At 41.5% G+C, this 25,198-nt stretch overlaps 1 protein-coding gene across 2 annotated transcripts in view; it reads right to left on the reverse strand.

The window, feature by feature from the left end:
• The window catches only part of unc5db (unc-5 netrin receptor Db), a 229,237-nt gene that overhangs the window by 51,492 nt on the left and 152,547 nt on the right, over positions 1-25,198 (reverse strand). For both annotated transcript variants that reach the window (XM_029638243.2, XM_029638246.2), the window contains exon 2: positions 22,998-23,213. In XM_029638243.2, the coding sequence (XP_029494103.1) occupies positions 22,998-23,213 (216 nt within the window). The remainder of the gene's footprint in view (positions 1-22,997; positions 23,214-25,198) is intronic.

The raw sequence follows: 25,198 nt of genomic DNA on the forward strand, positions 1-25,198 counted from the left end.
ACTGATTTGATATACATTACCGTTCAAAAGTTTGGGGTCACTTAAAAATGTCCCTGTTTTTGAAAGAAAAGCACATTGTGTCCATTCAAATAACATCAAATTTATCAGAAATACAGTGTAGACATTGTTAATGGTGTAAATGACTATTGTAGCTGGAAACGGCTGATTTTTTAAAATGGAATATCTACATAGGTGTAAAGAAGCCCATTATCATCATCCATCACTCCTGTGTTCCAATGGCATGTTGTGTTAGCAGATCCAAGTTGATCATTTTAAAAGGCTAATTGATTATTAGAAAACCCTTTTGCAATTATGTTAGCAGAGCTGAAAACTGTTGTTCTGATTAAAGAAGCGATAAAACTGGCCTTCTTTAGACTAGTTGAGTATATGGAGTATCAGCATTTGTGGGTTCAATTACAGGCTCAAAATGGCCAGAAACAAAGGACTTTCTTCTGAAACTCATCAGTCTATTCTAGTTCTGAGAAATGAAGGCCATTCCATGCGGGAAATCTGTTTGTCCTGTGCCGTTGCCTCAAAGGAATATACAATCACTTATGCATTTTGTTCATGTCTTATCATCATCTTGGGCAAATAAAATAAACATCTAATAAGTTCAATACATTTAGTTGATTGCTACTAATTTCAATACAATTTTTTATATTGTCGAATTCCGTTTTAATATCTGGATTACATTTACATTTACATTTAAGTCATTTAGCAGACGCTCTTATCCAGAGCGACTTACAAATTGGTGCGTTCACCTTAAGACATCCAGTGGAACAGGCACTTTACAATAGTGCATCTAAATCTTTTAAGGGGGGCGAGAAGGATTACTTTATCCTATCCTAGGTATTCCTGAAAGAGGTGGGGTTTCAGGTGTCTCCGGAAGGTGGTGATTGACTCCGCTGTCCTGGCGTCGTGAGGGAGTTTGTTCCACCATTGGGGGGCCAGAGCAGCGAACAGTTTTGACTGGGCTGCGCGGGAACTGTACTTCCTCAGTGGTAGGGAGGCGAGCAGGCCAGAGGTGGATGAACGCAGTGCCCTTGTTTGGGTGTAGGGCCTGATCAGAGCCTGGAGGTACTGAGGTGCCGTTCCCCTCACAGCTCCGTAGGCAAGCACCATGGTCTTGTAGCGGATGCGAGCTTCAACTGGAAGCCAGTGGAGAGAGCGGAGGAGCGGGGTGACGTGAGAGAACTTGGGAAGGTTGAACACCAGACGGGCTGCGGCGTTCTGGATGAGTTGTAGGGGTTTAATGGCACAGGCAGGGAGCCCAGCCAACAGCGAGTTGCAGTAATCCATTCCGTCCAGATAATGCTGTTGCTTGTGGGTGAGATACAGAAAAGTACTCAAGATACACATTCATCGCCACAATTATGAATACGGTCTACATTATGGCTCTGAAGAAACACCTGCTAAGGGCTCTACACAGTCTACGCAAATGGAGCCGATGGAGGTCTGTTTGCGTCACGTTTAAAAATATTCAAAACGCACAAATGTACGTAGAACTAAGTAGAGAGCGACGCCAACGGATCTCCGTCGGCTCAGTTTTCGAAGACTGCGTATAGTATATCCCTTTAGTCTCCAAATTGATTTTACAGCACAAATGTTGTTGGAACTCGGTCCACTGCTATCGTCCCCTACAAATTCAAATTCTGATGGGAAATGTTTTCTTATTAACAGACATCTCTGTAGACATGATTATATCCTTAAGGGACAAGTAGATTCTTTGAAAGTTCTCCAATCACTACTACAGCCAGCCAGCACCAGTCACAATGTGTAGTGAGACACAAACATAATTCATAAATCCCTTGCAAAGATATGGCAATTGACAGAGCATGGGGTGAATAGATAGCAGAGAAGGTCATTACTAATGATGTCACAGAAGCCCCCCTCCTAAAAAAAAACCCATCACTGAGTAACATGCTAATGAGAGTTAGCAGGTCCCGATATCTCTAGCATCGGAGAGGAACATTTCCTTGAGGACTAACCGTCCAAGACAGGTGGTGTGCCTGAGAGACAGACCCGAGCTTTGGCACTTTGTCATGCCACCCCTTTTGTTTACAGGCAGAGCACCGTTGACAGGACATATTAAACTAAACCCTCTTGATTTCTTACACCCAACTTTTCTTTCTTTAAAAAAAAAATGTAAGTGGTTTTACAAGTGACAAAGCGATCCAAAAGGCAGAATTATAAAAAGAATGACTTAAGCCATGGCTATTGGCCGAAAACATGAAATGGGAATGGAGGTTAGGGTGGTGGGAGCATAGTTGGAGGGGACAAAGCAAGGCTAATCTGTTCTTCCTATGGATTTGCTCTGTTGTCTTGCCATGGCTCAGCTTTTGCTGTGAGTTGGACAGGAGGGAGAGCATAAGAAGAGCCTGGATCCCGCTTTTGATCTATTAACCAACCAGCGGATGCTACATCTTCCTGCTAGGGATTATCAAATAAGGCTAAATCCCAAATGGCACCCTATTCCTTATAATGGGTTGCAATATAAGCCTTTTCACTGAGCCATTTCATGGAGCTACACTTCACTTCCAGAGTCCACTGTAAATACGTTGGCATTACAAAGTCAGAAGGTCCCCATGGAGTGCTCTTGCCATTGCTGCTCCACCTGCACAGTGTGCATGCTGCCGTCTCCACCAAGCCTCCTCATTCCCTCTTAACACATCATCCAAGCCTCTAAGAGAACCATGACTGGCCTCTGGCAACACCCGTGTTTCTGCTTCCTGCTAAAGTTATTCACAGGGGAGGCACTGGAGGGTTTGCCATATAAAACGTGTGTAGAAATCGAGACGTTTTAACCACAGATAAATGAGAAGCAGGGTGACGTATTTGACCCGATCTTACCGCAATCATTTAAACTATCAACCATGTCTACCCATTAAGGAGTTCTTAACTTGTTGCAGTTGAGGTTGTATGTGTGGGTGCGCACGTGTGTGTCCCAGTCTACCAAGGCAGCCATGGTAAATGTAAACACTTTGAGCACAATTGAGGATGTAACCTCTCAGTCGAGGAGAGAAACAGCATTAGCACATTAGCACAACCTTTGGGTAGAAAGAAAGAATGATCACACAAGGCAAGCACGGTTTAAAAATAGGCCTATCTAAAACAATGACGGGGCACTTAATGCATTAATACAGACAATCTATTACGAAATCAGACAACCTCTTCCCACCTACACACACTCATACACATACAACCACTCACACAGACACGAGCTTGCACGCATGCGCACACACACACACACACGATTCAAGCTTTAAGCTTGCTAGAAAAAAATGATAATTTCCTGCATTTGGGGACATGATATTTTATAATGCACCATTTTTATTCCTCACTGCAGAGAGATAGGCTGCTCTATCCAGATAAGGCTATTGCCTGCCACATCCATTAGGCCCAATGCCCACTGTTTAACTCTGGAATTAGAGGCCAACAACACTGACAGAGCCAACTCTCCTCTTTACCTCTTAACAACAAAATCATATCCAATGTAAAGCTTGCTAAAATGAAATCAAAAGTCTGACAAAAGAAACACAGAACATTAATAGCTTGTTTGGATCCATGGCATTATAAGCAGAGAGAATTAGCAAGTGAGCCAAAAGGGCATTATGCTGCAATAGTTGTGGGGGAAAGAGTTGAGCTAATTGCAAATGCAACCACTCGTACAGGAAATATTGGGACAGAAGTTTTCAAGTTGAGTTTCATCTCCATCTGTGGCTAGGTAAGGGAAGCGATGTCATACTGTTTTCAGTGGGCGATGGAAAAGGGTTTTTATTATTCTTCAGAATTCGTGACTTCACTGCTATGTTTGTTTTGTTTGCTGGAAAGCCGTGTTTGCTCAAGGATGTCCTGGGTTGAACCTAAAGTAAATGATTATTGACTAGGTTCCGAAATGTAAACAATAGAATGAATTGACGTGTGTATACAACGCCTTAATGTATAGGAAAGCCCATGTTCAGTACAGTTGCGGGCACAAAAAAAAGAAATCACAGTACAGGTTTTCGTAACAAACTATTGCTAGAAAAAGCCACAGCGCCTTGTTGCATTGCAGAAATTGTTCTGCCAATACCCTGTTGCAAGCTAACTTTTTAGTGGCAACAAAACCTCAATGCAAAACCCTAGTTGTGCTCCAACTGCCCATTAAATGCACCCTGAGAACATTTGAGAGGAGAAAGACTGAGTCCACTATTTGAACATGTCAAGAAAGTGTCCGGCACAGACAGACCTCTAGGTGCACTCGATAGAATTGTGATGGTTTCAGTACCTACCCAACAAAAGGGATATATTGTACAAATAGAACACAGGCCTCAATACACCCAGTCCTGTCTGGCATGGAATAAAGTTATATCACCCCTAAGGAGCCTATTCTGTATAGGGTACGATATGTGTGTGAGGTGTATTGTATTGTCTGGGCACATTCAGTTAACAACACCTTTAACAGTGTCACACAGGAATCCTGGGGCAAAGATAACATCAATCCTCGCTTTAGTGCCCATTACATAATGGTAAAAGCAATCCAACACTCATGATATAGGAGAGTTGAGCGTGAGGTGAGACTGAGGTCACTGCTGAGGGGAAGTAGTGTCACTGCCTGTTTTCAGCCTGTATGCTGTCTGTTTGCTTCCTGTTTGTTGCTTCTTTGCAGCAGGATTACAGCCTGTTTGTGGTCTGTTTGCTGCCTATTTACTGTTTTCTGCCTGTTTGTAGGTTACATGTTAATGGTGTTCCTCTGTCCTGGACTCATAGCTCCTACGTCTCATTCCAGGAATATGCTCCCTTCCATCTGCCCTCATTTACATTCTTTCACTGATCTGATAGGATCAGATTGGAAAGCAGCTGCGATCATCCCCCTCTTCAAAGGGGGGGACACTCTTGACCCAAACTGCTACAGACCTATATCTATCCTACCATGCCTTTCTAAGGTCTTCGAAAGCCAAGTCAACAAACAGATTACCGACCATTTCGAATCTCACCATACCTTCGCTGCTATGCAATCTGGTTTCAGAGCTGGTCATGGGTGCACCTCAGCCACGCTCAAGGTCCTAAACGATATCTTAACCCCCATCGATAAGAAACATTACTGTGCAGCCGTATTCATTGATCTGGCCAAGGCTTTCGACTCTGTCAATCACCACATCCTCATCGGCAGACTCGACAGCCTTGGTTTCTCAAATGATTGCCTCGCCTGGTTCACCAACTACTTCTCTGATAGAGTTCAGTGTGTCAAATCGGAGGGTCTGCTGTCCGGACCTTCGGCAGTCTCTATGGGGGTGCCACAGGGTTCAATTCTTGGACCGACTCTCTTCTCTGTATACATCAATGAGGTCGCTCTTGCTGCTGGTGACTCTCTGATCCACCTCTACGCAGACGACACCATTCTGTATACTTCTGGCCCTTCTTTGGCCCCTGTGTTAACAACCCTCCAGGCAAGCTTCAATGCCATACAACTCTCCTTCCGTGGCCTCCAATTGCTCTTAAATACAAGTAAAACTAAATGCATGCTCTTCAACCGATCGCTACCTGCACCTACCCGCCTGTCCAACATCACTACTCTGGACGGCTCCGACTTAGGTGTCTGGTTAGACTGTAAACTCTCCTTCCAGACCCATATCAAACATCTCCAATCCAAAGTTAAATCTAGAATTGGCTTCCTATTTCGCAACAAAGCATCCTTCACTCATGCTGCCAAACATACCCTTGTAAAAACTGACCATCCTACCAATCCTCGACTTTGGCGATGTCATCTACAAAATAGCCTCCAATACCCTACTCAACAAATTGGATGCAGTCTATCACAGTGCAATCCGTTTTGTCACCAAAGCCCCATATACTACCCACCATTGCAACCTGTACGCTCTCGTTGGCTGGCCCTCGCTTCATACTCGTCGCCAAACCCACTGACTCCATGTCATCTACAAGACCCTGCTAGGTAAAGTCCCCCCTTATCTCAGCTCGCTGGTCACCATAGCATCTCCCACCTGTAGCACACGCTCCAGCAGGTATATCTCTCTAGTCACCCCAAAACCAATTCTTTCTTTGGCCGCCTCTCCTTCCAGTTCTCTGCTGCCAATGACTGGAACGAACTACAAAAATCTCTGAAACTGGAAACACTTATCTCGCTCACTAGCTTTAAGCACCAACTGTCAGAGCATCTTACAGATTACTGCACCTGTACATAGCCCACCTATAATTTAGCCCAAACAACTACCTCTTTCCCAACTGTATTTAATTAATTTATTTATTTTGCTCCCCATTATTTTTATTTCTACTTTGCACATTCTTCCATTGCAAAACTACCATTCCAGTGTTTTACTTGCTATATTGTATTTACTTTGCCACCATGGCCTTTTTTTGCCTTTACCTCCCTTCTCACCTCATTTGCTCACATTGTATATAGACTTGTTTATACTGTATTATTGACTGTATGTTTGTTTTACTCCATGTGTAACTCTGTGTCGTTGTATCTGTCGAACTGCTTTGCTTTATCTTGGCCAGGTCGCAATTGTAAATGAGAACTTGTTCTGAACTTGCCTACCTGGTTAAATAAAGGTGAAATAAATAAATAAAATAAAAGGACTGGATATTGCTTACACCAGTGGTTCTCAAACTGCGGGGGTCACAAGTAGGTTTTGGGAGGGGTCGCGAGTGTGAAACTGAATGAGATAAACACATTTTTTCATGCATATTTTAATAGGCTACATATAGACCTACTATTTGTATTTTATATTTATACCTTTGCCTATTCAATCTGGTTACCAACATAGGGCTATGGTATTGCACTAAATGTGTGTCTCCAAAGTCTGTGCTTTAAAACCAAAAAGATCTGAGGGAATTTTTGCTACCTGCACTGCTGACAACTATTTTGGTCCACTCACACAGGAGTAATAAAGGCCCATTTCACAACATTTATGGGATTACAATTTTTTTAAATGATTTATCAGGGGGTGCTGCAGAACCTTTAGCACCCCTACTTTCCACGGCTATGCCGAGCACACCTCTTATTACCGGCGCAGGTGAAGAAATGGGAGCAATTAAGGGGAAAAACAGAACAATGGAGATGCAGGAGAGGAACGCATGGACAAATAAACAAGGAGAACTATAGAACCAAGAAGAACTATAGAACCAAGAAACAAGGAGCACTAAATAACAAAGAAACAATTAAAACTATAGAACCAAGAAACAAGGAGAACTATAGAACCAAGAAAAGGGAAGAACTATAGAACCAAGAAACAAGGAGCACTATAGAACCAAGAAACAAAGAGAACTATAGAACCAAGAAACAAGGAGAACTATAGAACCAAGAAACAAGGAGAACTATAGAACAAAGAGACAAAGAGCACTATAGAACAAAGAAACAAGGAGCACTATAGAACCAAGAAACAAGGAGAACTATAGAACCAAGAAAAGGGAAGAACTATAGAACCAAGAAACAAGGAGCACTATAGAACCAAGAAACAAAGAGAACTATAGAACCAAGAAACAAGGAGAACTATAGAACCAAGAAACAAGGAGAACTATAGAACAAAGAGACAAGGAGCACTATAGAACAAAGAAACAAGGAGCACTATAGAACAAAGAAACAAGGAGAACTATAGAACAAAGAAACAAGGAGAACTATAGAACAAAGAAACAAGGAGAACTATAGAACCAAGAAACAAGGAGAACTATAGAACAAAGAAACAAGGAGAACTAAATAACAAATAAATAAGGAGAACTATAGAACAAAGAAACAAGGAGAACTATAGAACAAAGAAACCAGGAGAACTAAATAACAAAGAAACAAGGAGAACTATAGAATTAAGAAACAAGGAGAACGATAGAACAAAGAAACAAGGAGAACTATAGAACAAAGAAATAAGGAGAACTAAATAACAAAGAAACAAGGAGAACTAAATAACAAAGAAACAAGGAGAATTATAGAACAAAGAAACAAGGAGAACTAAACAACAAAGAAACAAGGAGAACTATAGAACAAAGAAACAAGAACTATAGAACCAAGAAACAAGGAGAACTAAATAACAAAGAAATAAGGAGACCTATAGAACCAAGAAACAAGGAGACCTAAAGAACAAAGAAACAAGGAGAATTATAGAACAAAGAAACAAGGAGAACTAAACAACAAAGAAACAAGGAGAACTATAGAACAAAGAAACAAGAACTATAGAACCAAGAAACAAGGAGAACTAAATAACAAAGAAATAAGGAGAACTATAGAACCAAGAAACAAGGAGACCTAAAGAACAAAGAAACAAGGAGATTTATAGAACAAAGAAACAAGGAGAACTAAACAACAAAGAAACAAGGAGAACTATAGAACAAAGAAACAAGGAGAACTATAGAACCAAGAACAAATAACCTAGGAGACTATAGAACAAAGACACAATGAAAACTATAGAACAAAGAAACAAGAAAAGGAAAGCAGATGACATGAAAGACAAAGACAAAGAACGGACCAAAAGACAAAGAACGTGCGTGAGTTGATTCCCATAGCCGAAAGCTAAAGCCAAGCCTAGCCACGACAGAGATGATTTGATTTAGGGTTTGACGAAAGACTTGAGTTAATGAATAAGTGAAATGCTCTAAACCGAGCTAGGTTTCATTTTCCCTTTATTGAACAGGATAAACGCCATGCTGTGAAAAATGTAATATATTTTTGCAACTTAAAAGCTGACTCCTCCGCTGTATACACCACACCCTGCTACCTCATAGATCAGAACCCCTCTGGACCGATCACAGCTACAGGCAGGCCATGCTTTCAATCCAACCCTGCAACCGCCGCCACAAACAGGTTGGCCATATGATCTTGCTTTGGACTCCAGAAAAGGTGACAAGATATCCCTAGTTGATATTGGCTGCTGACATGAATAACTTTTAGCTCAAAATGCAGGATATAAAACACAGTGTATTTATGTATCTTTCGTTTGGAAATGTTTATGGCTGCAATGGCGGGTCAACGTTGGAGAACCACTGGCCTACACAAACCCAGTTGTCTCAGTAAGATCCATGAAGGGAAGTGAAGGAGGACAGGGAAAGAAGACATGGTCAGGGAAGCGTGCAGCTGTGTGTGTGTGTGTGTGTGTGTGTGTGTGTGTGTGTTTTTGTCTTTGTAACCATCAAGGTTATTCATCTACTATTCTCAGGCCTCTTCTCCCCCATAGTGTCCAAGCCTGTCTGGACCTGCCACTCTCCATGTGCCTTCAATCTATGTGAGAGAGAGCAAGCGGATTTGTCTGCTCACTGCCCGCCAACAATAACATTCACTATGCACAGACTCAACAAGAAAAGGTAGGTGACTTTTCTTTAATCCAAGGGCATTGAGTCCTTATGGAATATATGGGTCTATATGGGGCCCCAATGGTGTGTGATTCCCTAAGGCACATCGACTATTTACCCCTGATAAAGGAGATTTTAACTGGCTTAATTAAAAACACATAAAAGACGGTAGTAGGAAGAATGGATCTTAAAAGGACCAATCCAGCCATTTTTATCTCAATATCAAAATCATTTATGCGTAACATTTAAGTACCCTAGCTGTGATTGTTTTCAAATAAAATGGTCAAAAATAAACAAAAATAGCTTCTTAGCGAAGAGCAATTTATCAAGCAAGAATTTAGCTAGTAATGTCTGCGAGGGGTCTGAGTGGGAAAGAGAAGACAGAAAACTAGCCATTACTGGAAGAGAGGTTTGGCAATCTCTTTCTTATTGGTCTATTAACCAATGTACTGCCTAGTCACCAGGCAGGCCAAAAGTCCATCCCACCAAAACAGGCAGAAATTACAGCTCTTGCACTAAAAGGGCATTTTCATCACAATTTCACAGTATTATTCCAACCTCAGGGGGAAATATATAGCACCAGTCAAAAGTGCTATATAGAGTTTTTCTTTATTTTGACTATTTTCTACATTGTAGAATAATAGTGAAGACATCAAAACTATGCAATAACACATATGGAATCATGTAGTAACCAAGAAATGTGTTAAACAAATCAAAATATGTTTTATATTTGCCATGATGACAGCTTTGCACACTCTTGGCAAATAGTTTTTGATTGCACTAGGCCTTTAACAGCATCAAAGGAGCAGTCCATCCATAACATCATAAATACTTCTCTCGGACCAAACGTATTATGATTCCCTCTCACATACAGTGCCTTCAGAAAGAATTCATTGACTTATTCCATATTTTGTTGTGTTACAGCCTAAATTCAAAATACATTAAATGTATTCATTTTTCTCACCCATCGACACACAATAATTTTTAGACAGTTTTGCTAATTTATTGAAAATTAAATACAGAAATATCTCATTTACATAGGTATTCACACCCCTAAGTCAAAACTTAAACAAAAATATAAACACAATGTAAAGTTTGTTCCCATGTTTCATGAGCTGAAATAAAAGACCCAGAAATGTTCCATACACACAATAATTAAGTAAAAGGCTCATGACCAAAAGTATGTGGACACATGCTCATCGAACAACTCATTCAAAAATCATGGGCATTAATATGGAGTTTGTCCCGCCTTTGCTGCTATAACGGCCTCCACTCTTCTGGGAAGGCTTTCCACTAGATGTTGGAACATTGCTGTGGGGACTTGCTTCCATTCAGCAATAAGAGCATTAGTCGGGCACTGATGTTGAGCGATTAGGCCTGGCTCGCCGTCGGTGTTCCAATTCATCTTAAAGGTGTTCGATGGGGTTGAGGTCAGGGCTCTGTGCAGGTCAGTCAAGTTCTTCCACACCAATCTCAACAAATGATTTCTGTGTGCACGGGGGCATTGTCATGCTAATACAGGAAAGGTCCTTCCCTGAACTGTTGCCAAAATGTTGGACTCGTCTAGAATGTCATTGTATGCTATAGCGTTAAGATTTCCCTTCACTGGAAATAAGGGGATTAGCCCGAACCATGAAAAACAGTTGCAGACCATTATTCCTCCTCCAACAAACTTAACAGTTGGCTCTAAGCATTCGGGCAGCTAGCATTCTCCTGGCATCCATCAAACCCAGATTCGTCTATCAGACTGCCAGATGGTGAAGCGTGATTCATCACTCCAGAGAACGCGTTTTTTATACCACTCGAGTTTCATAACACTCCAGCCGACGCTTATTATACCACGGCAAGTTTTTTACCACTCCAGCCGACGTTTGGCATTGCGCATGGTGATCTTAGGCTTGTGTGTGGCTGCTTGGCCATGGAAACCCATTCCATGAAGCTCCCGATGAATCATTCTTGTGCTGACGTTGCTTCCACAGGCATTTTGGAACTCTGTAGTGAGTGTTGAAACTAGGAAAGATCATCTGTACGTGCTACGCACGTCAGCGGTCGCGTTCTGTGAGCTTGTGTGGGCTACCACTTCGCGGCTGAGCCGTTGTTGCCCCTAGACGTTTCCACTATATAAAAGTAATAGCACTTACAGTTGACCGGGGAAGCTCTAGCAGAGCAGAAATGTGAGATTATATACACCTGTCAGTAACGGGTGTGGCTGAAATAGCCAAATCAACTAATTTGAAGGGGTGTCCACATACTTTTGTATAAATAGTGTATGAACAGAGCTTGTCAATTCAATTATTTTAAACCTAACCACACGTCATCGCTTGCAGCCGTCGGTTTCAACCGGAGGCCACTGTGACATTGATTTCCCCAGTAATCCTTCCGCTGTTCAATTATGTATAGGCATGCTGACCCTATAAAAAATCTATTACTGACAGGTAGACGAGACCCGCCTCGTCCCAGAGGCCTCAGCACAGCTGTCTGTAGTCATCTCTAGTCATCACACTGCACTCCATGGGGTCTGAAATTAATTCTCTCTGCTTAGAGAAATACCTGGACAGAGGTGTAGGTGGCTGTCTGGATTCATTTGCCACAGCGATATTCAAATAGACATTTATTGACATTTAAACATAGACAAATTGGGACAGAAGTCCATTTTCCTTTAAGGTAGGAAGGTTAATTGAAAGGAAACGTTCCATGAGCAGCACTTCGTGATAGTACATTCTCAACTTATTACTTCACCTTGCTGGCTGACTTCAGCCAGCCAACAGTCAGTCCCTGCTCTCCTCTCCTCCTAGCTCTCCTCTCCTCACCTCATAGCTCTCCTCTTCTCTCTTCCTAGCTCTCCTCCCCGTGCCTCAGTCTGGCTAAATCAAGGGCACAGGAGGACAGCTTATCTGTGGCTGTGATTCGTCAGCCTGGTTGGTAAATAAGAGACGTTATAATCACGGGGCTCCTGGTGGCATTGAGGGTCCATGTACTAATCAATAACATCCAATTCTTCATATATCTTCTGCTCTGATTATCTTGGCCTAATCCAACACTACACAATTTGTCTGTCCATTACTGGAGCAGGACAAAGCAGCGCTGAGCATGTTGTTTTCACTGGTGGTTATGATTTTAATGGTGATAAAGCTAGTTGGCTATCCAGTTGGCCAGGTGTGAGAAGAGGTGAGAAGAGGACAATCTCAGCCAGGCTCTTTTAATTGCAAATCCACCTGGGTCTCCTTTTGATACAGAAACCATTGGTTTCACAGCCTAGGCAACATCGCATGCGGTGAAGTGCAGAAGATTAAGAAAAAGTAATAATTGTTCTCTGGAATATAGCTTAAAGGCAAAGAAAATGTTCAAATACTGGGAGTGCTTGAATCAAAATCTGTGAAATTGCGTAGCGAGCGAAGATAATGTGTTAGGTTAAGTACCATGTGGGGAGGCGGTGGCGCCGTCTGGAGGGAGCCCAACGAGTAGACAGTTATTCACTTGAGAATGCAGATGAGCTGAACAAGTATGAACAGAGTTAATGAATACAAAACAGCTTTCATATCCTACAGTACATCAGACCTGATCTACTCTGGATTGACAGAGACCATATACTCCCTTTACAGTAGGAAAACATCACCATGGCTCTATGAAATAAAAAAGGATAATATCAAGTTCATAAGCTTATGAAATAAGCAATATGAGACATTATAGTACTGCTAGTTGCTTTATTGTAGAGAATTGAACAGACACTGATTGGTCAATATGTTATCAGACCCTATATGCACACATGTCTACAGGTAGCCTAACCTAGTATTACAACAACCCATTTCCTCCCAATCCAGTGCAATTGTCATGCTTAGTCAGTGCAATTTGCTACATTTTGGTAAATAGCATAAAATTATTCAAATACAGTGCTTGGGTTGGAGCTCATGCTTTCCATTTTCTAAAGAATTGATGGAATTTGCCAATAATTCAGTATTTAGCAACAACATATTTTTGCCCACAGTCCTCCTACCACCTAAAACATCCCAGTATGTTCAGCCCACTGTGTCAACATGTTGAAGGAGAAGAACAGGCACTTTACTTTTTGTTATTGCTAGATAACGCCCCATTCTCATCTTTCAAATCAATTAACTAGCTGGCCTCTTGCTAAGCAGTGGATTTAGCATAAAACCAAAAAGAGTGAACTATTCCCTCATACTTTTCCCATGCACTGACTGAATCACACAGAGTGGAAATGGTACAAGTTCTGACTTTCATTTCCCCCATTATCAGTCCCACAACAATTTCACAGCACAGCAATCACACAAATATGAACTTCCAGAAGTAATTAAACAGGCTTTACTGCAAAGGGACCTTCATGAATACCAGAAAGACGACGATTCCTATTGAAAAGCCACTAATCAGAACACATTCCAGACGAGGTGTCACATCAGCTTTGTTTTCCCGGAAATCCCTTCAGGAAACAGAAGTGAAGTGTAAGCCTCTAATCAACACAACCTGCTCTAGGATACATCCAAAATAGTGCCCTATTCCCTGCATAGTGCACTATGGGCTCTGGTCAAAAGTAGAGCATAGGGTGCCATTTGGGGCACAGCGCTAGTCTGTTGTGCACGTCTCTCTCTCTCTGACACCAGCCTGATGGGTCTTAATTGGACTGAACATATGGGGTCCATACTTGCGAACATTAGAAAAAGTTCAAATTGAAACTTTTTCTCCATCTCAAAATATGCATCAGCCAATTACAATCGTTGACATAGTTGCACGTGACCAAAAGCTACGTTAGTTGTTCCCATTAGATAACCTGGCACATTTAGCCCCTTGTTGATTATCCCTTACACATATAGCATAGACATAGGCCTACACTTACATAGCATAGGCCTACACTTACAAAATGTGATTATAATAATGCATATGAAACGTTGTACAAGTACACTACCGGTCAAAAGTTTTAGAACACCTACTCATTCAAGGGTTTTCTTTATTTAAAAAAAAACTATTTTCTACATTGTAGAACAACATTGAAAACATCAAAACTATGAAATAACACATGGAATCATGTAGTAACCAAAAAGTGTTAAAATCAAAATATGTTACATTTGAGATTCTTCAAATATCCACCCTTTGCCTTGATGACAGCTTTGCACACTCTTGGCATTCTCTCAACCAGCTTCACCTGGAATGCTTTTCCAACAGTCTTGAAGGCGTTCCCACATATGCTAAGCACTTGTTGGCTGCTTTTCCTTCACTCTGCGGTCCAACTCATCCCAAGCAATCTCAATTTGATTGAGGTCGGGGGATTGTGGTGGCCAAGTCATCTGATGCAGCACTCCATCACTCTCCTTCTTGGTAAAATAGTCCTTACACAGTCTGGAGGTGTATTGGGTCATTGTCCTGTTGAAAAACAAATGATAGTCCGAACAGGCCCAAACCAGATGGGATGGCGTATCGCTGCAGAATGCTGTGGTAGCCATGCTGGTTAAGTGTGCCTTGAATTCTAAATAAATCACAGACAATGTCACCAGCAAAGCACCCCCACACCATAACACCTCCTCCATGCTTTACAGTGGGAAAAACACACGTGGAGAGCATCCGTTCACCCACACCACGTCTCACACTGACACGGCAGTTAGAACAAAAAAGCTCTAATTTGGACTCGAGACCAAAGGACAAATTTCCACAGGTCTAGATTCCATTGCTTGTGTTTCTTGGCCCAAGCAAGTTTCTTCTTGTTATTGGTGTCCTTTAGTAGTGGTTTCTTTGCAGCAATTCAACCATAAAGGCCTGATTCACACAGTCTCCTCTGAAGAGTTGATGTTGAGATGTGTCTGTTACTTGAACTCTGTGAAGCATTTATTTGGGCAGCAATTTCTGAGGCTGGTAATTCTAATGAACTTATCCTCTACAGCAGAGGTTACTCTGGGTCTTCCTTTCCTGTGGCGGTCCTCATGAGAGCCAGTTTCATCATAGCGCTTGATGGTTTTTGCGACTGCACTTGAAGAAACGTTCAAAGTTCTTGAAATGTTCCGTATTGACTGACCATCATATCTTAAAATAATGATGGACTGTCATTTCTCTTTGCTTATTTGAGCTGTTCTTGCTATAATATGGACTTTGTCTTTTACCAAATAGGGATATCTTCTGTATACCACCCCTACCGTGTCACAACACAATTGATTGGCTCAAACGCATTAGAAGGAAAGAAATTCCACAAATTAACTTATAAGAAGGCACACATGTTAATTGAAATGCATTCCAGGTGACTAACTCATAAAGCTGGTTGAGAGAATGCCAAGAGTGTGCAAAGCTGCCATCAAGGCAAAGGGTGGCTATTTGAAGAATTTGTTTAACACTTTTTTGGTTACTACATGATGTGTTATTTCATAGTTTTGATGTCTTTACTATTGTTCTACAATGTAGAAAACAGTTCAAATAAAGATAAACCCTGGAATGTGTAGGTGTTCTAAAACTTTTGACCGGTAATGTACATGTACAACGTTTCATATGCATTATTATAATCCTCCACTTTGTTGAACAACGAGGACCAGCAGTGAACAGTTCTTTCCTTAACAAAAATGCTTGATGCAAGGAGGGCTCAAACCCACGGTTAAAGTGCCCTGTCGTTTTAGAGTCAACCGCTTTAGCGGTGTGTGCAACCAGGAAGCAATGATGATGACTGTACATGACAGCTATTTGACAAGTCCATAAGCCTTTTTACGACGTACAATAAAATTAAATGTTGTCTAGACCTCCTTTTACTTTATTTTCAGGAAAAGCACATACGCGAAAACGTGTCTTTAGAATTGTTTCTTACGTTAGTAGCTAGTAGCCTCGTTACATTTACATTTAAGTCATTTAGCAGACGCTCTTATCCAGAGCGACTTACAAATTGGTGCGTTCACCTTAAGACATCCAGTGGAACAGCCACTTTACAATAGTGCATCTAAATCTTTTAAGGGGGGTGAGAAGGATTACTTTATCCTATCCTAGGTATTCCTTAAAGAGGTGGGGTTTCAGGTGTCTCCGGAAGGTGGTGATTGACTCCGCTGTCCTGGCGTCGTGAGGGAGTTTGTTCCACCATTGGGGGGCCAGAGCAGCGAACAGTTTTGACTGGCCTGAGCGGGAACTGTACTTCCTCAGTGGTAGGGAGGCGAGCAGGCCAGAGGTGGATGAACGCAGTGCCCTTGTTTGGGTGTAGGGCCTGATCAGAGCCTGGAGGTACTGAGGTGCCGTTCCCCTCACAGCTCCGTAGGCAAGCACCATGGTCTTGTAGCGGATGCGAGCTTCAACTGGAAGCCAGTGGAGAGAACTTGGGAAGGTTGAACACCAGACGGGCTGCGGCGTTCTGGATGAGCTCGTCAAGGATGTATCATGCACTATTGGCACTCTCCACTACCAAGTGGAACAAAAGTCAACTTTGAATTTGGAGTTTTAAAAAGGTCCCTCTGGTAGCTAAGATGACTTATTTTAAGAAATACCATTGGTTTGTTGATATAAAGTGTAAAATTTTTGATAGGCTGATAGAGAATTTGTTACAGGAAATAATCACTGCCATCCGCTCAGGTTAGCATAAGGATAAATATGCCAGGTTATGTAATGAGAACAGATAACATGTAGAGTTTTATCATGTTAATCTGGAGGTGAAAGAAAAACACACCTGTTTAGATGAGGTGCTGGCTAGCGGAGTAGAACACTTGAAAAAGAAAAGGAGAACCGCGCACTCTAGGAGCTCAGATGCAATAACTGATTGACGTAATAACCAACATTTCGACAGACAAGCTGTCTTCATCAGGGTATAATGACAAACACTGCGGGTCACTAGTTTATATAGTGTCAAAGGACACACCCAGGTGTCTGTAATCTTTGCCGGGTGTGGCTTGATATCATTGGTTCATTTACAGATATAAATAGAACATAAAAAACATAAATGGATAGTATAAGATCAAAGATACAATATGGCTACATAAGCCTACAAACATTTTCATTGAATAGCAAAATCACAAGAATGGCTTCAGATCAAAGTCTACGTTGAGACTGAAGGGAGCAAGAGTTTTTAAATTAAAGATCCAAGCAGCCTCTCGTTTCAACAATAAATTGTCGAGGTCACCTCCTCTCCTAGGGAGGGTGACGTGTTCAATTCCGATATAATGTAGGGACAAAATCGAGTGGCTGCATTCCGAAAAGTGGCCTGCAACTGGGTACACCGAGTTTTTGCACGTAATGTTGCCACAATGTTCCGAGATTCATACTTTTAATTCGCGCTTCGTGTTACCCACATAATTTGTTTTTACCACCAGGACAAGTTATAAGATAAATAACTGCTTTAGTGGAGCACGTGATAACACCTTTGATTGGGATTTGTTTCCTTGTTTGAAGGATCTACATTTGTAAGTGCCATTGCATTGAGCGCAGCCAATTACACTTGTTGTTTCCATCCGGTAGAGGCGCAAATAGATGTTGTGCAGGGGTATTTTAGGATAGAAAATCAGAGTTTATAACTTGATTTCTGCCCCGCGAGAATACGACCAGGGGAGGATCCAAAAACACATTAACAATAGTGTCATCGGTTCTTAGAATGAGTCAGTGTTTGTGAACGATTCTCTTAATTTTTCAGAGCACTTTGAATAGCGAAAATGCTTATTTGTCTGAGACTGTCCCGGAAAGAGATCACGTCTTGTTTTATCACGTGCAACTAAGTCGACAATTTGAATTGGCTGATGTGCATTAAACTTTTTCTAATCTTCGCAAGTATAGACCAACAATCTCCTGAATATAACTGCATGATTACTTTAACACAACTTTACAAATAACCTGTTGACATATATGAGGGAAAGTTAGTGTTTTTCTTTGTTTGTTTAGGGTGCTGGATAGAATATATAGTCAACAAAGCTTCTTAATGTGTGATCTCTGTTAGCCTACTTGTCGCTTAACTTTGGAAACATCAAAAAGAACACTGACAAGTGCCTATAGACTGAAAAGTATCTGTTGTAACAATATGCAATGTACATGTGCGGCAGGTAGCCTAGTGGTTAGAGCGTTGAGCCAGTAACTGAAAGGTTGCTGGGTTGAATCCCCGAGCTGACAAGGTAAAACTCTTTCTTTCTGCCTCTGAGCAAGGCAGTTAAACCACTGTTACCCGTGTGCCCGAAGACGTGGATGTTGATTAAGGCAGGCCCTGGCACCTCTCTGATTCAGAGAGGCTGGGTTAAATGCTGAAGACACATTTCAGTTGCAGGCACTCAGTTGTACAATTGACTAGATATCCCCCTTTCATTCCCATGTACTGCATCAAGTCTTAGATGATCATAATCAAAATGTCATTACGGAATTTTCCCACAATAAATATGCAGGCCCATGATTCCACACATGGAATCCATATGTCCTCTCACTACCTAGCAGCTAGACAAGGCGATAGAAATTATACTTCTTAAAACAGAATCAAATACAACATAGAATTATAGAATATAGGATGATCTCTAATCAGGGACTGATTTAGACCTCGGACACCAGGTGGTTGCAATTAACTATCAGGTAGAACAGAAAACCAGCAGAACTCCAAATCAAATCAAACTTTATTTGTCACATGCGCCGAATACAACATGTGTAGACCTTACCATGAAATGCTTACTTACAAGAGCAGAGCAGAGCAGTTCAAGAAAGAGTTAATAAAATATTTACCAAATAAACTAAAGTAAAAAATTATAAAAAGTAACAAAATAACAATAACGAGGCAATATACAGGGGTTACCGGTACCGAGTCAATGTGCGGGGGTACAGATTAGTCGAGGTAATTTGTACATGTAAGTAAAGTGACTATGCATAGATAATAAACGGTGAGTAGCAGCAGTGTAAAAAACAAATGGGGTGTCAATGTAAATAATCCGGTGGCCATTTGGTCAATTGTTCAGCAGTTTTATGGCTTGGGGGTAGAAGCTGTAAATTAGCCTTTTGGTCCTAGACTTGGCACTCTGGTACCGCTTGCTGGGCGGAGAAAACAGTAGAGGAAACAGTTTATAACTTGGGTGACGAGTCCTTAGCAATTTTTGGGGCTTTCCTCTGACACCGCCTAGTATATAGGACCTGGATGTGGCAGGAAGATTGGCCCCAGTGATGTACTGGGTCGTACACACTACCCTCTGTTGTAACTTACGGTCAGATGCCGAGCAGTTACCATACCAGGCGGTGATGTAACCTGTCAGGATGCTCTCGATGGTTCAGCTGTAGAACCTTTTGAGGACCTGGGGACCCATGCCAAATCTTTTCAGTCTCCTGAGTGGGAAAAAGTGTTGTCGGGTCCTCTTTACGACTGTCTTGGTGTGTTTAGATCATGCATGATAGTTCGTTGGTGATGAGGACACCAAGGAACTTGAAACTCTCGACCCGCTCCACTACAGCTCCGTCGATTTAATGAGGGCCTGTTCGGCCCTCCTTTTCCTGTAGTCCATGATCAGCTCCTATGTCTTGCTCACATTGATGGAGAGGTGGTTGTCCTGGAACCACACTGCCAGATCTCTGACCTCCTCCCTATAGGCTGTCTCGTCGTTGTCAGTGATCAGGCCTACCACCACCGTGTCCTCAGAAATCTTAATGATGGTGTTGGAGTCGTGTTTGGCCACGCAGTCATGGGTGAACGGGGAGTACAGGAGGGGACTGAGCACACACCTCTGAGGGGCCCCAGGGTTGAGGATCAGCGTTACAGACGTGTTGTTAACTACCCTTACCACCTGGGGTGGTCCGTTGATCCAGGATCCAGTTGCAGAGGGAGGTGTTTAGTCTCAGGGTCCTTAGCTTAGTGATGAGGTTTATGGGCACTATGGTGTTGAACGCTGAGCTGTAGTCAATGAACAGCATTCTCACATAGGTGTTCCTTTTGTCCAGGTGGGACAGGACAATGTGGAGTGCGATTGAGATTGTGTCATCTGTGGATCTCTTGGAGCGGTATGATAATTGAGTGGGTCTAGGGTATCCTGGAGGATGCTGTTGATGTGAGCTATGACCAGCATTTAAAAGCACTTTATGACTACCGACGTGAGTGTTACGGGGCGGTAATCATTTAGGCAGGTTACCTTCGCATCCTTGGGCACAGGGACTCTGGCGGTCTGCTTGAAACATGTAGGTATTACAGACTCGGTCAGGGAGAGGTTGAAAATGTCAGTGAAGACACTTGCCAGTTGATCCGTGCATGCTTTGAGTACACATCCTGGTAATCCGTTTGGCTCCGCGGCTTTGTGAATGTTAACCTGTTTAAAGGTCTTGCTCACATCGGCTACTGAGAGCGTTATCACACAGTCATCCAGAACAGCAGGTGCTCTCATGCATGCTTCAGTGTTGCTTGCCTCGAAGCAAGCATTAAATGCATTTAGCTCATTTGGTAGACTCACGTCACAGGGCAACTCACGGCTGGGTTTCCATTTGTACAGTGGTTGCTTAACTAAAAGTTTTGCGATTATGCTGCGGAACTTACAGGTAATTTGTGGTTTAGTACGGTACCCTGCATCACTACTTCAATGTGCCAGACAAGCGCAAAGGGGAGTTAGAGCACTGATTATGCTTTTGGGTCCAAGGTGCTACTGCGTCTCTAACTGACAATGAAAGGGTGACATAAACCAAATAGAAACTGATAATTGTGCACGACTTCAAAATTGAATTTCAATGAACTGAATGATGAGGATGAAGAAAGTGATTCAATTTAGAACAATGGTGTAATAATTGCTATTCCTCTGTCCTGCCCGCACACACCCGGAAAAATAGTATTTTTTTTGTTACAACTCGACAGTATTACCTACTAAAACTGTTGTTACACTAAGGTTTTTATTCTAAGAGAAACTTAGACTACAATTAGGGTGTGGAAATGGTAGGATTATTTTGCTCTTACTGTAGTACTGTAGCCAACTCCCGACCGGTCACGTTGTACAGTGACCGAGTGGCACAGTGGTCTAAAACACTGCATCGCAGTGCAAATTGAGTTGCTATGGATGCTGGTTCAATACCTGTACCGGCCACTACCAAGAGACCTATGAGGTGTCGGTAGGCTTTTGGTTTCTCTCCCTCTAAAAACAGAAATAAATAATTCTGAATAACAAACTGGCTTAATTTACAAATTAGTAACAATGTCTCTCCCCATGCTCAAGAATGGTCTTTTTCTCGTTCACTTTAGGTTATTTGAAAACAAAATAATCTCCAAAATATCCTTATTTTTTAAACAAGTCAAAGAAATTTGGTTGTAATTTCAGTTTAATCCACCAGAAAAGACAGAACAAATAATACAACAAATATTGTGGTTAAACTCAAATATACTGATTGATAATAAAAACTGTACTATATTTTATGTTATTCCTGAAAGCCCTATTCTGCTCACTTAAATTAATAGAGATCCTGATCATGGTGCTACAGTATGTTGTTACAGCATAATCAAAGTGAGGACAATCGACAATCTGCTGTATGCTTATGGCCTATTGTAAACTGAAAGTCACATATTTCCAGTACTCCTCACACCGCCCCAAACTCCACCCTTAACACAGTTACCATTCAAAAACGAGATGCTTATCTAAAAAAAAAAGACATTGCGACCAAAGAGAACTAATGAAATGGACATAATTTTCATCAAGCCAGCTTCTTTCTACGGTGCTACCTGTTCCAGGGTTCCACCGTAACCATTTGAGGTCTTGAAAATTAGCCGGAGCTGAGAGGATCACCAAAACAAATGGTATTTCGGTTTCAGTGCATTTTCTTAAAACAAATTTATATAGCCTATCAACGTGTAGGCATACTGTGTGATAAAATTGATTAAATAAAGTTTAAATAAAAAAATAAAATAATTGTGTACACAAACGTGAATGTGTTTTTGCAGAGTATACCAACCATGCCGACAACCATCCGTGGAGATTAGTGGACAAAAGGCTGGACAATCCATGACTTCTGGTTGGGATTTGTATGTACGGTCACTGTGGGGATGACGTCGTCGATGCACTTACTGATGAAGCCGATGACTGAGGTAATATACTCCTCAATGCCATTAGTACCAGCATCGGTTTGTAGTGGTAAATAGACAGCCACGAATAATATGGATGAGAACTGTCTTGGTAAATAGTGTGGTCTACAGCTTATCATAAGGTTCTCTACCTCAGGCAAGCACTACTTACCAGGCGTAGCTTCTCTGCCCTGCCGGTGCATGGAAAATACAGCCAGCTCTATATTATCCGTGTTGTCGTTCAGATACATAGGATATTACAGTTTTTAAATGTCCCTTTGGTAGTATAATCTTGATCATAGGTCATCCATTTTATTTTCCACTGATTGCACCTTGGCCAATAGAATGGATGGTAGTTGAGGTTTACTCACTCACCAACATATTCTCAGAAGGCAGCCTGACCTCCGCCCCCTTTTTCTCCTTCTTTTCTTCACGCAAATGACGGTGATTTGGGCCGTTCCCGAGAAACCAGTATATCCTTCGCGTCAGACTCATTTATGAAAAAATATTCTTCCAGTTTGAGTTGAGTAATCGCTGTTCTGATGTCCAGAAGTTATTTTCGGGCATAAGAGATGGTAGCAGCAACATTATGTACAAAATAAGTAAAAAAATAAGTTACAAACAATGCAAAAATAATAATAATAATAATAGCACAGTTGGTTAGGATCATGTAAAATGTCAGCCATCCCCTCCGGCGCAATTCTACACAACCCCAAACATCCGTTGTAGGATTTGAACACCCTTGGATTATAGGATCTCTATGGCTTCTTACCAGTGTTCTGATCCATGTACTCCCGGGACACATGTTCATTCTGGTGCACCCATTCTCCATTGCACTTGAAGAAGATCTGCAAGGCAGGCACAGCCCGACACAGCAGCTTGATTGGGTTGCTTTTGATTATGTAGGAATCTTCTGGTTCCTTCAGGAAGTGAGGCAGGGTACCTGGGACTGATGGCAGGGAGTCTGGCAGGATGTCACCTGTGGCTCCTGCAAAGAGAGAGACTAGTTAATTCAATCAATCAATTACATGTATTTTATAAAGTCCTTTTTACATCAGCACAGCAGTTGTCACAAAGTGCTTTACAGATACAGCAGATACCCAGCCTAAATTCCTAAAGAGAAATACAAAGCAGTGTTCTTCTGGGTGACAATGACTGACATTCCAAACAAAACCCAGGAAAAAGCGCTGATAGATGTTATGAAGATTTTAAAGCTGCATTATGTAACTTTTTCTATGTCCAAAAGCTGTAAGTTGCTAGTTGTGATTCAACAGTAACAATTTAGCGCCTGCAGCCTACCTGAAAACCCCTGTATTTGATTTGGCTGTTGGTTTGGATTTTCCTGACAGATTTAGTACTGCGCACAATGAATGACAAGTTTCCGCCACAAGCTCATTGGGTCAGACTGAGAAGATCTCAATTGCATACTACTAGCATCATCTCTCCTCGTCTCCTTCTCAAGACCCATTGGATGAGAAAGCCAAAAGGATGAGAAAGGCAAAACCCACCGACGGGTTTTGAGAAGGAAATGAGAAGAAAGGACGAGAGTATTATTCCATTTAGAATCTCCCAGAAATGGAAGAAAAATGGGATGCATATCCACACTTCGCTAGCGAAGAGATATGGCAGATGCGGGGAGCAAACAACATGTCCCAGCATCTCCTCCATATAACCCAAAGAAACTTAAAAGGGAGAACAATAGAGCCCGGGTCAAGATGAGAGTGAACCTCGGATTTGTGCTCACAAACTGTAGAGGGCTTGCTAGTTAGCTAGCTCATGTCATGACTCTCCTGTGACGATCTGAAGGATCAGGTTACTTAGTAAATAAATAATTAAGACTATTTGTATATTGCTAATTCATTATTCTATGCTATGTTTCATGCAGACACCCAAGGGTTTGCAACCTTCAGTAATGAGACTGATGAGGTAAAATTCCTTAATGAGCGACTCTTTTGATAAGATATGAAAATATAGGAATTCAGGAAATTAATGAATTAACTCGGGAAATAAAGACTCGTTAAACATTTTCCTGTGGTGCCCCAACTTCCTAGTTAATTAAAGTTACATGATTTGTTTAATCACGTAATTAAATTACACATAGAGAATTGATTTGATAATATACAGTCTTCACATTTAACAAAACTAGCTAAGGGATTGAAAACCAACCAAGAGACTGTTCTGCTGAAAAGACATAGCTAGCCAGCTAATAAATATTTCTAGATATAAAGTAATATGTTGCTTTTGCTATTTAGTTGTAAATATGTATGCAAGTGGGCTCCTGAGTGGCGAAACGGTCTAAGGCACTGCATTTCAGAGCTAGAGGTGTCACTACAGACCCTGGTTTGATCCCAGGCTGTATCACAACCCGCCGTGATTGGGAGTCCCATGGGGAAGCACACAATTGGCCGAGCGTCGTCCGGGTTAGGGTTCGACTGGTGTAGGCCGTCAATGTAAATAAGAATATGTTCTTAACTGACTTGCCTTGTCAAATAAAGGTTAAATACATTTTTTCAAAATTAAAAAAGTGCTATAGCTACTATGGATTACTTGTTTTCAAGCCATGTTAGCAGCTAGCTAGCTAGAGACTGCGTCATTGGTTTATTTAAATTTGTATAAAATGTTGCTTTGCTATTTAGTTTTAATAAACTATGACTATATGTATTAATTTGTTATATTTCTTATCTCTGTGGTCTGAATAGTTAGCTAGTGAACTTTACTTCTCTTCACACTACTGTACTGGCACGAAATAGCCGTTATGGCAAAAAAGCTCTAGTTAGAAAATATATATGAACAAAAATATTGCTTCTATTTCAGTTATGAAAGGGATCAATCGATATCAATACCTACCAAGCGTTGTGTGTTTCCAACCCCACCATTGTCAAGTATTGGAGCAGAAGTAAAAATGTATCATTGTATTTCCCCTAGCTGGCCAAGAATTGATCTATTAATAAAGTGTACATCTTCCAATAATAG

The sequence above is a fragment of the Oncorhynchus nerka genome, linkage group LG27, assembly GCF_034236695.1.
Source record: "Oncorhynchus nerka isolate Pitt River linkage group LG27, Oner_Uvic_2.0, whole genome shotgun sequence".
Lineage (NCBI taxonomy): Eukaryota > Metazoa > Chordata > Actinopteri > Salmoniformes > Salmonidae > Oncorhynchus > Oncorhynchus nerka.